Raw genomic sequence first — 15,391 nt, 5'->3', positions numbered from 1 at the left:
AAGAGGGCCTGGAGTGGTGGCGCAGCAGTAGGGCACTTGCCTTGCATGCTGCCGACCTTGGATGGACTGTGGTTCTATCCCCCAGCATCCCATATGGTCCCACAAACCAGAAGCAATTTCTGAGTGCAGAGCAGGAGTAACCCCTGAGTGTTATTGGCTGTGGCCCAAAAACCAAAAAAAAAAAAAAAAAAAAAAGAAAAAAAAGAAAGAAATATTAATGGAAAGAATTAAGAACATGATTATATTATCATTTCAATTTTTATTTATATTTTATCTATTATAATAGTGTCTAGATGGGAAGTGCGGAGATAGTCCTGTGAGTAGAGAGCTTGTCTTGCATGTGGTCAACCTGAGTGCAATCCTGGCACCTCATATGGTTTCTCAAGCAATACAAGGAGGGATACTTGAGCTTAGAGCCATAAATAAGCCCTGAATAAGGCAAGTTGTGGCCCAAAAACTAAAAGAAAAATAATTAGAAAATTTTTCTTCTGGTAAATATTCTGTTATATTTGAGAAAAATGTATTATTGTCATCAAAACCTAGAAGTTAATGCCAATAATACCTTTATTTATGTTTAAAGTTGACATTTTAGTTTATTAATGTTAAATATAGTTTTAAGGAACCTGAAAGAGTACAGTAGGTAAGGCACTTGCTTTGCATGTCACCATCCTGAGTTTGATTCCCAGCATCCCAGATGGACTCATTGATCACCTTCAGCAATGATTCTTGAATATAGAGATAGGAATAATCCCTGCTCTTTGCCAGGTCATGTTCCCTGCCAAAAAAATAAAAATAAAAAAGGTAGATTTAAAAGTGTTTATAGGAAGTCATCCTATTGGTCTAGGTGACAACATTCAGTGGAGTAAAGAGAAAAATTAATCCCTTCCCTCTTAGTAGCTGTGACTTTCTATTCTGTGAGAGAAAAATCTCAACCAAGGGAAATGTGTGGTCTTGAGCCTAAAATTATCTTGCTGCTATCTCAGAAGGTGATGACATCAATATAAAAGGATCAGCTAAACAGAAATCTTAAATTGTAAGCCAACCAGAAGATCAAAAAAATATTATCAGGATTTTATATATTTTTGCTAGGAAAAATATAAAAACAGAGAACAAATGCAAGCTTTTGAAAAAAGGCATGATTTCAAGGGTCGGAGAGAAGGCACAGAGTAGTGCTTTGCCTTGCACACAGCCAACCCACAACCGACTATGGTTTGAATCCTGGCATCTCATTCCGTCTCTGGAGCCTGCCAGAAGTGATTTCTGAGCTCAGTCAGGAATAACCCCTGAGCGCCTCCGGGTGTGACCCCAAAGCAAAAGTGGATTAAAAAAAAAAAAAGGAAGTCATGATTTCATTTGGTTTAGGGCTTACACAATTTTATATGTGAGTTATTTGATTATTTGTCGCTTTTTGAACTACACCTACTATTTAGAACTTCTTTCTGGTTTGGTTCTCAAGGATCACTCTTGAAGGGGCTCCAAAAGGGGGTATCAGCTGTGGTACAGAAGTTTGAACCCAGGTCAGTCACATGCGAGGCAAACACTTTTCCATAGATCTATACTCTGGCCCTTGATTTGGTTGTATTTAATTAGAAATAATCTCTCCATTATTATATTCCAATTATCAGAGGAAAGTCATATCTTTTTTAAATTGATGAGAAATTTTGAACATTCTTTAAATAACAAAAGTTTTAATTATAAAAGAAGTTAAATTAAAGTGGATTTAACCATTCTACCACAATCAAATCTATCACATCTCACAAATAGAAAACAAAATAGGAAGCAAGAAATGATCTTGGAAACATTTTGATAATATTATCAATGTCTTTGGAATGGCAACCATTTATTGGCTTCCTTTTGGTATTATTTAGCTATGAAAAATAATATATTGTTTATCCTTAAAAATTATAGTCAGAGTCACACAGATAGAATGAAAGATAATGTGATAAAGTATCTTAAAATATGAATATTTAAATATCACATGTGGATTTGTATTATTTATAAAATCTGATCAGGATTATTTATTTTATAGGTTTTTTAACATTTTTGAATAGTAAAGTAGTTAAGACCATGACACTAATATTTACTTCTATAGCTTAATCTAAAAAATAAATAAATAACTTAAAAGTAAGAACTTCCCTGAGAAAAGGGTAAATAATAATAAATAACTACTCATGTTAGAAAAATAAGCAAATTATTAGAGAATTAAATAGAGTGGGGAAAGTTAATATGCTCAATCCTTTAATGTACACCATTTTCAACAACTAAATGGTTGTGTTCAAATTTTTAGATCTCACCTTAATCCTTTATTTACTTCATCATGAAATACCAATAAAATGATGTATTATTTTTGCCATATTCATTGTAAAATATAAAACATAGCTTCTACATTGGTCTTGCATGGAAAATAACTAAATAAAATTATATTGTATATAAATATGAGTTGATAGGTGCTTTTGAGTATTATGCTTGAGGAAATCAAACTATTATTATAAATATTACAATAGAGAGGGCATTATAAAATCTATAACTAACCTCAGTCATGGGAAAGACATATGCTATATTTAAATCTGAAAAAATCTTTTTACTGTTACTGTTGAAATATAATTATTTAAATATGAATTGACCATGTCAGTTTGCACCAGAGTAAAGGGTATCTATTGCTGATTTCTTTTAGGAATCCTATCTATCACCAGGCCTATTTTCCCTTCTATTAGATTTTCCCCCTATTATTAGATTTTATTTCTAATAAATTTACAAAGTGACCAGTTTCTAATCGACTTTACTAAATAATGGAAGTCATATGATACAGAAATCTCTAATATTGAGATCTTTCAACACACTATGGACTCTATCCTTACTAAATCCTCATTGCTTTCCTTAATCACTAAGAAGTGTATAAAAACATATATTTTCACTTATAAATGATTATCTAAATTATTTCATTTGTTTTTTCAAAAGTTCCTTAGATATGTAATGGATGGCTTGCAGCCTAATATAATTTCAGTAAAAGAACATTAATTATTTGTTTTAAAATTATAAAAACAATATTTTTAAAATTATGAATAAGGATATTAAATAGAAAAGCAGACCTAATAAGTGATATAAAGTCCAACTTGATTTGTTTATTTTCAAGATTATAGTTTTTATTTATTTTAATAAAATACTATTAAGAAAGTTCAGTTTTCATAGGATACTCCTAGAAAAAGAATATTTACTCATACATTGATTTTAAAGGACATTTTATTTTTCACTTGAAACTACATATAATCTGTTCCATAGTTTCCTTATGGCATTTTTCACTTCCTTATTCCTGAAAGTGTAAATCAAAGGGTTGATAAAGGGAGTTAAGAGAGTGCAAAATATTGCTACCATTTTGTCAAAAGACAAAGCATCTGGAGGCCGAGCATACTCGAACATACATGGGACAAAGAACAAAATCACAACAGCAATGTGAGCTCCACAAGTCGAGAGGGCTTTCTTCTGTCCTTCAGAGCTGTGGTTTCTCAGGGAGAACAAGATGACCCCATAAGATACAAGTAACATAGAGAAGATGAGGATGCAGATGAACCCACTGTTGGCCACCACCAAAAGGCCAAAGATATAAGTATCCGTGCAGGCAAGTTTCAGTAATGGGTACAAGTCACACATGAAATGATCTATGATATTGGGACCACAAAAGGGTAGATAGGAGGTAAAGATCATTTGTATAGTGGAGTGCAGAAGTCCCCCTGCCCATGCTACCCCAATCAGAATGCCACAGAGCCTTGAGTTCATGATGGAAGTATAGTGCAAAGGTTTGCAGATGGCCACATATCTGTCAAAAGCCATGGCTGTGAGCACAATCACCTCCACTCCAGCAAAGAAGTGTTCAGCAAAAAGCTGGGTCATACAGCCTCCAAAGGAGATGGTTTTCTTTTCATAGAGAGCATCAACAATCATTTTGGGGGCAATAACAGATGAGAAACATGCATCCAGGAAAGATAAGAAAGCCAGGAAGAAGTACATTGGGGAGCCCAGAAGCTCTGGACTGCTGACGATGGTTACCACAATCAGCAGGTTGCCACAAAGAGTTGCAATGTAGATGAGCAGAAATACGACAAATACAATTTTCTGGACATGTGGATTTTGTGAAAGTCCCAGGAGGACAAATTCAGTTACAAAACTTTGATTTTGCATGATTTTCAAAGAACCACTCAAAGTGATCAAAGTGAGCATAGAGAATCTGTAATTATAAGAATGGAAAATGAACATCAGATCATAGACCACCAGAAAAAATGGACAATGATGAGTTTCTTCATCTATCCTGAAAATTAACGTTTGAGTTTCTGTATTAGAAACACAGAAATTTCATTATCAAATTTTAAATTTTGGATCTAAAATTGAAAAATTGTTACAAGTAGTATAAGTATAGTATTTGATAATGGGATAGAAATAAGTTATTAAATAGTATAAGATATTGAGAACTTTATATAAGTCATATTCATAGGTACTAAGACTGAAAAAAAATTCTTTTTCCCTAATGCTTTCCCTGGTCAATTAGAGTAAATTGTGTGAGTATAAAGAACAACAACAAATTTGTTCAGGAAGGCATTACCTTATAATAACAAGCATGACATCCCTGATCAGGAAATTTTCTCTCCAAATTAAAAATAAACATTTTGGTGGGAACGTTGCACTGGTGAAGCGGGTTATACTTTACATGACTGAAACCCAACTACAATCACATTTTTAATCAACATATTTAAATAAAGATATTAATATAAAATAAAAAAATAAATAGAATCTCAGGGGCTGGAGAAATAGCATGAAGGTAAGGCATTTGCCTTGCATGCAGAAGGTCTGTGGTTTGAATCCTGGCATCCCATATGGTCCCCTGAGCCAGCCAGAAGTGATTTTTGAGCGTAGAGCCAGGAGTAACCCCTGAGTGCTGCTGGGTGTGACCAAAAAAAAAAAAAAAGTCAGTGAAAAAATAAATAGAACCTACCATTTGAAGCACATAAAAAATACGGTTGTCTTAATAATTTCTTTAACTACAAGCTTACTGCTTTTCATGATACTGATCATGCCTTATAAATTGAGAACAATCTATAGGAAAATGCATAACAAATACATGTGTTTTTAATATTACTTTTTATTTCATTTATCATTCTAAAAGAAGCTTCGAAACACTGTCTTAAACATATACATCTTTTTTTTTTTTTTTTTTTTTTTGGTTTTTGGGCCACACCCGGTAACGCTCAGGGGTTACTCCTGGCTATGCGCTCAGAAGTCGCTCCTGGCTTGGGGGACCATATGGGACGCCGGGGGATCGAACCGCGGTCCTGTCCAAGGCTAGCGCAGGTAAGGCAGGCACCTTACCTCCAGCGCCACCGCCCGGCCCCTTTTTATCAACAAATTTTTCTCTATATATTTATTTAATTTATTCTCTATATATTTATTTAAGTTAAACAATTTTGATATAGGGAAAAGACCAATAGTACAGTAGGTAGGGCAGTTACCTTGCATATGACTGACCTAGGTTTAATTTCCTTCACCAAATATCATCCCCCTAGCCCTCCATGAATGATAACCAAACTCAGAGAAAAGTAAGCCCCTAGCACAGCCAGGGTGGTCCAAAAATAAACAAAATAAATTAAAATATTACACTTTAAAATACTAAAATATTCAATATGTTCTAATATATACTGATGAGTATTGTTATGATCTTTAAGTTAAATTAACCAGTAAATTAGTTTTCCAATGAGTATTGTCTAAAAGAAAGTCTATGTTCTCTTTTTCTACCCCGCATAGAAAAATCTTTTTTTAAATAATAAAGTCAATTGGTATGGACACATAGTACAGTGGTAGGGCACTTGCATTGAACAGAACTGACCCTGGCTAAATTCCTAGCATCATAGATGGTACCATAGTACAGTCAGAAATAATGCCTGAATGCAGATTCAGGAATGACTTCAGAGCATATCCAAATGTGACTTCAAATAGACATATATATATATATATATATAATAGCTAGCTAGATAAATAGATGATAGATAAATAGATGATAGATGATCGATTGATGATCGATAGAGAGATAAAAATAAGATAGGTAGATAGATGATAGATAAATAGATGGATGATAGATGATGGATCGTTAGACAGAAAAAGAGAGAGAGATAAAAATAAGGTCAACCATAAAAGATATGGTGAATCTGAATTTGAATACTTTATCTTTGGTCATTGCAGCCAAATCCTTAAATTTGTTCACCCCAGGGGCCAGAGCAATAGCACAACAGTAGCACGTTTGCCTTGCATGCGGCTGACATAGGATGGATTTCAATTCTATCCCTGGTGTCTCATATGGCCCCCCAAGCCAGGAGCAATTTCTGACCAGAAGTAACCTTTGAGCATCACCAGATGTGGCCTAAAAACCAAAACAAAAAAAGTTCACCCCAGAAATAAATGACAATTTTTGAGCATAAGTTCAAAACCAGGGTGACCTTTGTTATGATCCAAACACAGTCAGTGATTGATGCTTGCTTTTTTGTTGCTTACTTCAAAAGACCTTATGATCTCAACCAGAAAGTGTTAAGTAGCTATAATGCAGAAATAGAAAATATTGTGGTCTTGTCAATTATAGAAATTTTTCGGAAAAAAAACCCACATATATAAGAATAAAAAAAATGCTAACCAAAATTGAGTCTAGAAGCTTTATTTATCATTGCTAATTATTTATTTAAAGCATAAACTGTTCATAAATAGCTTACATGTATCTATATCAGAGGATTGAGATGGAATAATTTTCAATAACTTCATAAATTTAAAGAATTTATAATATATTTTTAAAATTTTCTTACCAATAAAAGTTACCATTCATTCTTAAGAAAAATTAATCATGGACCAGAGTAATCAAGCAGTGGGTATGGACTTAACCTTGTATGCAATTCACCAGTTTCAGTCCATGCTTTCCCATTTGATCACCTACAACCACCAGGAGGGATCCCTGAGTAATGAGATGTTGGTAAATGCTGAACACCCATGGATGTGGCCACCAAAACAAAATATAATGGTCAACTTACACACAGAAAGATTTTCTTGTAATCATCCAGATAACTGTTGCAACTTTCGTCTTTATTTTCCATAGACAGATACAGAGTCAAAGGGGAATGATTTTGTCTGTACCATATATAAAGCAAAGGGATTAGATGATGTTAGCATGTGCACAAGTATATTACTATATATTTAATAATTAAATATTAAATTTAAATTAAATATTTAAAGAATTGTGTATCCATTGCCAGCTTTAACTTAATTGATTTATGAAAAATCAACTAAAAGGTAGTACAAAAATTCACAGAGATATAAACAAACTACTTATTCATTGCAGCAGTCAACAATTTGTTAAACAGTAACTATCAACATTTTATTATTCAAGAGTTTAACCATATCCCAGCATCTAAACAGAAGAGACAATTAAATAAAATGAACAAGAAAATAATTTCACATTCAGAAGAAATTAGATAACTTAATTTTTTGTACTCAGTTTTATTACTTAACATAATGAACATAAAGACAGCAATACTCAGATTCTACTTCTGTAACGATATTATAAAAATGCCTACTGTTATACTTCTTGTGAGATTCAGATAATGAACTCCATATTAAAATAGTACTAGTAGAAGGAAGGAAAAATATCTTAAAAATAATAAGTCACAGGCTAATGATACAGAAAAAAATCACAGTGCATTTACTTATAACTTATGCTTGATCATAACTGACTGCATGAATACTTTATCTAATTTATTTTTTGCAAATATAAGGTATTTTTTGCATAACACACATATATATTTTTAATAACATACCCTCAATATTCCTAGAATAAATTACCAGGACTCTCAGACCTGCATGACTAAATTTATTTTGGTCAGCTTCAGTGTAAAAAGTTTAAGAACAATGTGGCTGAGTGAGGAGATGAGAGAAGGCGAAGACTCCATATTAATGTAGTAATTAATTAATTTAGCAATGAATTAAATTTATTTTATTTATATTTATATATATGATATATTTTTATTCCTCTGGTTATTCCTAGGAGTTATGCTATTTTGAAATTAGAATGTCACTTAGATACAAACAAAATGGACAAACCCATTTTCAGAAGAAACAATTTCTAATATTAGTGTGAACGGTATTTGAGAATCTAGTGTATAGTGTCCTAATCACAATGGTTTTCATTAAAAATAAAATATCAATGTACACATCATTAATTTAATAAATATATTCATGATAACCATAAGGCAAACTAAGGACGTCCATACATGAATCTATACGGTAGCTTAGCGACTTATCCTAGTAAAGTATAAATCTTTATTAATGGTTATATGATATAAAAAACACATAGTGGGATCACAGAGATAGCATCGAGGTAAGGCATTTGTCTTGCATGCAAAAGGTCAGTGGTTTGAATCCCGGCATCCCATATGGTCCCCAGAACCTGCCAGGATTAATTTCTGAGCATAGAGCCAAGAGTAACTGAGCGCTGCCGGGTATGACCCTAAAACCAAAAAAATAAAATAAAATAAAAATAGAAAAATAAACACTTAGTGAAAATATAATTGTATGTTGATTTTATTAGAAAGTTACCTCTCGGGCCGGGCGGTGGCGCTGGAGGTAAGGTGCCTGCCTTGCCTGCGCTAGCCTAGGACGGACCTCAGTTCGATCCCCCAGCATCCCATATGGTCCCCCAAGAAGCCAGGAGCAACTTCTGAGCGCATAGCCAGGAGTAACCCCTGAGCGTCACAGGGTGTGGCCCAAAAACCAAAAAAAAAAAAAAAAAGAAAGTTACCTCTCAAATAATAGATTAGAAACCCATTACTACTTATATTCCTAAGTAATTGCCTTCATTCTAATTAATTTTGACCCACTATTTTTATTTATAACATGAGAATCTGAGCATTTCTATTAAGCAAATCCTTTATGTGCATTTTTTTCAGCTCTAAGATATTTTTATTTACTTACAATGTAGTTCTGTTAGTTGACCTAAATAGTGCAGATTTCATATTCTTAGTATTGATGGAATTTGAACTTATTTTTTTTACCCACCTGAATCTTATTGATGACAACAGGACAGTTATTTTCTGTTCTCAGTTAGTTAGTTTATTTTATTGGTGAGACAAAGCCACAAAAACTAATACAAAACATTTCTCAGAATTTCAGTCATTTAAATATAACTGATCAATGCTAAGGGCAAATTATAAAGCTCTATGAGATAACAAATACTTAGAAAAATTAAGTGAATTGTTTTTAGAACACTGTTTTGCTATTTCTGCTACTTATCAATCTTCAAGTCATTTAATGGACATTTAATAGGGTTTTCTTCATAATTTATGTATTGTGTATATAAAATTAAAACGACATGTGGATCAAAATGCTTTCATGTTATCATATTTACCCACAATCAAAAATCTAGAGCATCAGAATAGAGATTTTATAGAGGCCCATTATGTTGTAGTATTAGAAAATATAATGTTACTGGACAGCTAAGACAAATTGATCTATGTATTGCATTTAAACTAATTTACATTTAACCTAAAAATAAAAGATACCTGAATAATTTAGCTCTTTAAATAAACATTCCAAAACACTAATTCTTTTCTTTTCTTTTCTTTTGGGGGGGGGGGTCACACCTGACAGTGCTCAGGGGTTACTCCTGGTTTCATGCTCAGAAATCGCTCCTGGCAGGCACAGGGCATATGGGATGCCGGAATTCAAACCAATGACCTTCTGCATGAAAGGCAAACATTACCTCCATGCTCTCTCTCCGGCCCTAATTATTTTTATTTTAATAGCTGGGTGCTCGTTGTATTCTAAAGTCTCATTGATTTTTGATAAAAATGCATTATTGTATTTTTAAATAATTTTAGGCTTATAAACATTAGAAATTTCTATCAAAAGAAGAACATAGAAACAGCAAGTTTTGGTCAAGTATACAAAATTGAAAGAACTGTCATCTTATTAAACTTGGAATCAACAATTCCATCCCTAATATTCTTCCTAAAAATGATAAGTGCAATGTACAGATCTCACCATGTGTCAATTTTTTAAAGAATTTTGATGATGAAAATCTCCTTTTCTCACTGGATAAGTGTCCATTCAGAGACTGAGCAAAATGAGAAGGCTGTTTCCCAGTTTTCTTTCTATATATAAGAGCATCTGTGATGGATGAAGGAGAGAATGTTCCCCACTGCTTATGCAGTACAGTCTTGAACATGGTTTTGGGGGGAAAATAAATCGAAGTTACCTTTTTTATAGCCAACAGGAATGTAAGACACATTACCCTAGAGATTGTGAACTTACAGAATTGACACTTAGTGCCTCTCAGGGTTTGTAAATTTCCCAGCAGTATTTTCCACACTTTTGTAAGATTGTTCATGCTGCTATTTTTTCCAAGTGTTTGCAAAACTTTTATGTCCCTCAAAGTTAGAGTTATTTTTCTCTTTATTCAAAACTGTTCTTGTGTTTCTATTTTCAAGATGTTTTCAGTTCATGTTACTCCCCTAATGAAGAGAACACAGGGCATTCAGAAATGGAATGTCTTTGCAAAATAAGGATAAAATTTCTGTGTCTTTATAAAAATGTCAGAGCTGATTGATTTGGGAAGTTAAGCACAACAGCCATCTAAAGGGAAAAATAGGAAAACTAGCATAGTAATATGTGCTTTTTAAAGAATAACATATTTTACATATAAAATGCTAAAGATTATAGATGCATCAAAACTACTATGCCAATTTTTAAGCTAAGATATAGTTTCTAGATATAAAAGGCATTTTTTTCTTTTATCAAATATATGTGTTATTCTCATTTCCAAATCTAACTATTTCAAAATCTTAAAGCTAAGGCAGTTTCTAAACATTAAGAAATATTTCTTTCTTTCTTTGTTCTGAGAAAAGAAAGTTTGGACTCTTTATTCTGATTAAATGAAGTATAGTGATATTAAAACTTATAAGAAAACTTGACTTACTTTATCAGGTCTCTTAATAAAAGAGTCCTTTAGTTTCTATGTTTTTATTCATACTGTTTTGAATTTATTAAGTCCACAGAAAGATGCAGATTTGACATTATTCAGAATATTGAAAGCCAGAGCACTTTCACATTTATGGCCTAAACAATTAGGGATAAGGCTAATTTTTATTTATTATTGATATGTGTGCAATAAAAGTATTCATGTATTGGGATTGAAGACCCACCTGATATGGACATTTCTGGAAAGTTAAGAAAGGTAATATTTTATACATATAGGATTCAGCCAAAGGACTCCACTATCTTCTAGAACCTCGGTTCCTACTTAAAATCACACCAGCCATCTTCTTCATCCAAGTACAATGTTTCTTAGTTCTTTATTATTTGTCCCCTTAGAGGAACATAGTTTTCATTTAACAATATCAACACTGCAAAATAAGCAAATATTTGCTCTAAAATGTAAAAAATATTCAATAAAAGCTATGCACAAAGTTGTTATGCCAAATAATGAACCATATAGTAATTAACGAGGAATTTGGGGTTTGTTTTGTTTTATAGTTTAATTTAGCAGGAGTTTTTTTGTTTATTTGTTAGTTTTTTTTAGGATCCATATCTAGCTTTTTTCAGGTCCTATTCCTGGCTTTGTGTTCATTAATCTTCCTGGCACTATTCTATGGACCAAATATGGTACCAAAGATTGAATAAATGTCAGTGCAACAAATGCAAGGGTATTATCTATACTATCTCATTCCCAAGGATTAACTTTTGAATATAATGTCAACCGAATTAAGACAAGTCTACTACTCTACAGATTTAAAGAAATAATATTCCTTGGTCATGACCCCTGTTTTCACATCTTTCTTTGCACTAGGCATCCTTGGTCCACAGTGCCCTAATTACAAGATCCTTTTCACTTTAGATTTATTATGACCATATCACTCAATGTACCAATTTTTCTTTTTTCTTCTTTTTTTGGGTGGAGAGGATCACACCTGGTGGTTCTCGGAGGTTCATCCCTGGCTCTGTGCTCAGAAATTACTCCTGGCAGGTTCGGGGGACCGCATGGAATGCAGGAATTTGAACCACTATCTGTCCTGGGTCGGTTGCGTGCAAGACAAATGCCCTACCACTGTTCTATCTCTTCAGCCCCAGACCAGTTTTTCTACTTAGATTGCTGTATTCTTATCACTGATGGAATAAACATACTTCTGTCTCATCTTTCAAATCTTGTCTTGACTTGGATCTCACCTTCTTGAAAAATCCTCATGTTTCCTCATGCTATACTATACAACTGTCCATCCATAGGTATTCTAAGGGAATGAACATGAGTGTAGTAATGTTAAAGATATAGCCAGGTCTTCTCTATAAGAAGAAATGAACTCTGTCACTCTGTCATATCATTTCAATTACCAATTCTCTAATACAGGCTCAGAGCAATGGCATAGCGGCTAGGCATTTGCCTTGCATGCAGCCAACACAAAATGGACCTCGGTTTGAATCTTGGCATCCAATATGCTCTCCCAAGCCTGCCAGGATTGACTTCTGAGCTCAGAACCAGGAGTAACCCTGAATGCTGCCAGTGTGATGACCCTTCCCAAACCAAACCAAACCAAATCAATTCTCTATTACAGAATTCATTTTTATTTCATCCTTAATATTCCCTCATAAATTCAATACACTTTATATAATTTCCAGCCAACTGGTTTATAGAGATGTTAAATCAAACAGCAAGAAATTTCTGAATCTTCATATGTTAGACTTTCATATTAAAGACTTTTCCAGAAAAGAGTATGAGATTTCAGTTATTTAACCAAAGTTGTATTATCCAAGTCTTTATGTCCTGTAGTGATTTATCCTCACTATGCATGCTCATGCTGAGTCTGTCAATGTGGTACTGCTTAAATTTATCCTCCAGAGTTTGGGGTATTAATCTCAAATGTGAGAAAATATTCTTTATTTCTAAGACACAGGAGTTGACTTTCTCTTTATAAATAAAATTTTCTTTAAAGACATGAAGTTGTTCAATCAGAATTTAAATTCAGAAACCACTCTGAAAGGTTAAAATCAAGATTAAAATTTATTACTTAGTCATTTATCTCCTAATAATTATTCATTTTTGCATCCTAAATTGTGTTATTTGCCAATTGTTTTTAGAGGGGCCACAATCGGCAGTGCTCAGGTATTATTCATGCTTTTTTTTTCTTAGAAATCACTCCTAGTAGGCTTTGGGGATCATATGAGATTCCCGAGATTGAACCCGGGTCCATCCTAGATTGGCCACTTACAAGGCCAACGCCCTACCACTGTACTATCACTCTGGCCCCAAATTAAAAATTTGAATACTGTTGTTTGTTGGTTGGTTTTGGGGCCACACCTGGTGGTGTTCTGGGGTTACTCCTGGCTCTGCCCTCAGAAATCTCTCCTGGCAGGCACAGGGGACTATATGTGATGCTGGGAATAGAACCCAGGTTCATCCTGGGTTGGTCACAGTGCAAGTAAAATACCCTACCGCTGTGCTATCTCTCCAGCCCCATTTTTTTTAACATTTTGAATAGTAAAATAGTTAAGACCATGACACTAATATTCACTTCGATAGCTTAATCTAAAAAATAAATTAAGCACTTAAAAGTAAGAAACTCCCTTAGAAAAGGGGAAATAAGCAATTAATAGCTACTCATGTTAGAAAAATAAGCAAATTATTAGAGAATTAAATAGAGTGGGGAAAGAGTTAATATGTTCAATCCTTTAATATGCACCTAGTTTTCTGCAACTCAATCGTTGTGTTCAAATTTTTAGATCTCGCCTTAATCCTTCATTGACTTCATTGTGAAATATAATAAAACAATATCATTTTTCCATGTTCATTTTAAAATAGAAAACATATGGTTCTGCATTGGGCCTTGCATGAAGAATAAATAAATAAAATTATATTTTTGTATATTATAATGAGTTGATAGGTGCTTTTGAGTGTTATGCTTAAGAAAATTAAAATATTTTTTATAAATATTACAATAGAGAGGGCATTAAAAAATCTATCCAATACAAAATTTCCTTTCTCATACCTATATTCATTTCAGCACAATTTATAATAGCCAGACTCTGGAATCAACCAAGATGCCCTTCAAGAGATGAATGGCTAAAGAAACTGTGGTACATATATACAATGGAATATTATGCAGCTGTCAGAAGGGATGAAATCATGAAATTTCCCTATACATGGATATACATGGAATCTACTATGCTGAGTAAAATATGTCAGAGGGAGAGAGATAGACACAAAATAGTCTCACTCATCTATGGGTTTTAAGAAAAAAGAAAAATATTTTTGCAATAATTCTCAGAGAGAGAGTGCTGGAAGGTCCAGCTCATGACATGAAGCTCTCCACAGAGTGATGAGTGCATTAGAGAAATAATTACATTGAGAACTTTCATAACAATGTGAGTAAATGAGGAAAGTTTAAAGCCTGTCTCAAGTACAGGCTGGGGGTGGTGGTGTGGGGAGGATGGAAAATTGGGACATTGGTGATGGGAATGTTGCACTAGTGAAGGGGGGTATTCTTTACATGACTGAAACCCAACTACAATCATAATTGTTATCAAGGTGTTTAAATAAAGATTCATTTAAAAAAATCTATATCCAACTTCAGTCATGGGAATAACATATGCTATATTTAAATCTGAAAAATATCTCCTTACTAATTACTGTTCAAATGGAATAATTTAAACCTAAATTGACAATGTCAGTTTGCACCAGAGTAAAGGTATTTAGTGCTGACTTCTTTTAAGAATCCTGTCTATTCCCAGGCCTATTTCTCTTACTATTATATTTTCTCCCTATTATTAGATTTTTATCTCTAATAAATTTACAATGTGACCAAATTCTAATTGACTTACTAAATAATGAAAGTCATATGACACAAAAATCTCTAATATTTCAACAAACTCTATCCTCCATCTTTACTAAATCCTAATTGTTTTCTTTAGTCACTCAAGCAATGTAAAAAGATTTATTTTCAACAAGAAATGATCATTTATATCTAATATCTAAATAGTTTCATCTGGTTTTTCAAAAGTTTCATTAGACTTGCAGGATAATATATAATTCCAGTAAAAGTAATTTATTAGTTTTGAAATTATAAAAAAGAAAAATATATTTAAAATTATGAATAAAGATCTAAAACAGAAAAGCAGAGCTAATATGTCATAGAGTCAAAATTGATTTGCTTTATTTTCAAGATTATAATTTGTATTTATTTTAATAAGCTACTCTTAAGAAAGTTCAGAAACTTTCTTTGACTTACATGTATTATTATTATTATATCAACTATATTATATGTTATGGTATGTCACTATAGTATGTTATATTAGTTTACCTCATTATGTTAATCAATTTTGT

At 32.9% G+C, this 15,391-nt stretch overlaps 1 protein-coding gene across 1 annotated transcript; it reads right to left on the bottom strand.

The window, feature by feature from the left end:
* Window positions 1–3,240: 3,240 nt before the first annotated feature.
* Window positions 3,241–4,179, bottom strand: LOC126017885 (olfactory receptor 4C15-like). Its single transcript, XM_049779950.1, has one exon. The coding sequence runs from the start codon at window positions 4,174–4,176 to the stop codon at window positions 3,241–3,243; it is 936 nt and encodes a 311-aa protein (XP_049635907.1). The 5' UTR covers window positions 4,177–4,179.
* Between the last annotated feature and the right edge of the window lie 11,212 nt (window positions 4,180–15,391).

The sequence above is a fragment of the Suncus etruscus genome, chromosome 9, assembly GCF_024139225.1.
Source record: "Suncus etruscus isolate mSunEtr1 chromosome 9, mSunEtr1.pri.cur, whole genome shotgun sequence".
NCBI lineage: Eukaryota > Metazoa > Chordata > Mammalia > Eulipotyphla > Soricidae > Suncus > Suncus etruscus.
Note: the sequence above shows the minus strand (reverse complement) of the source record. Positions and strands in the feature narration are given on the sequence as shown.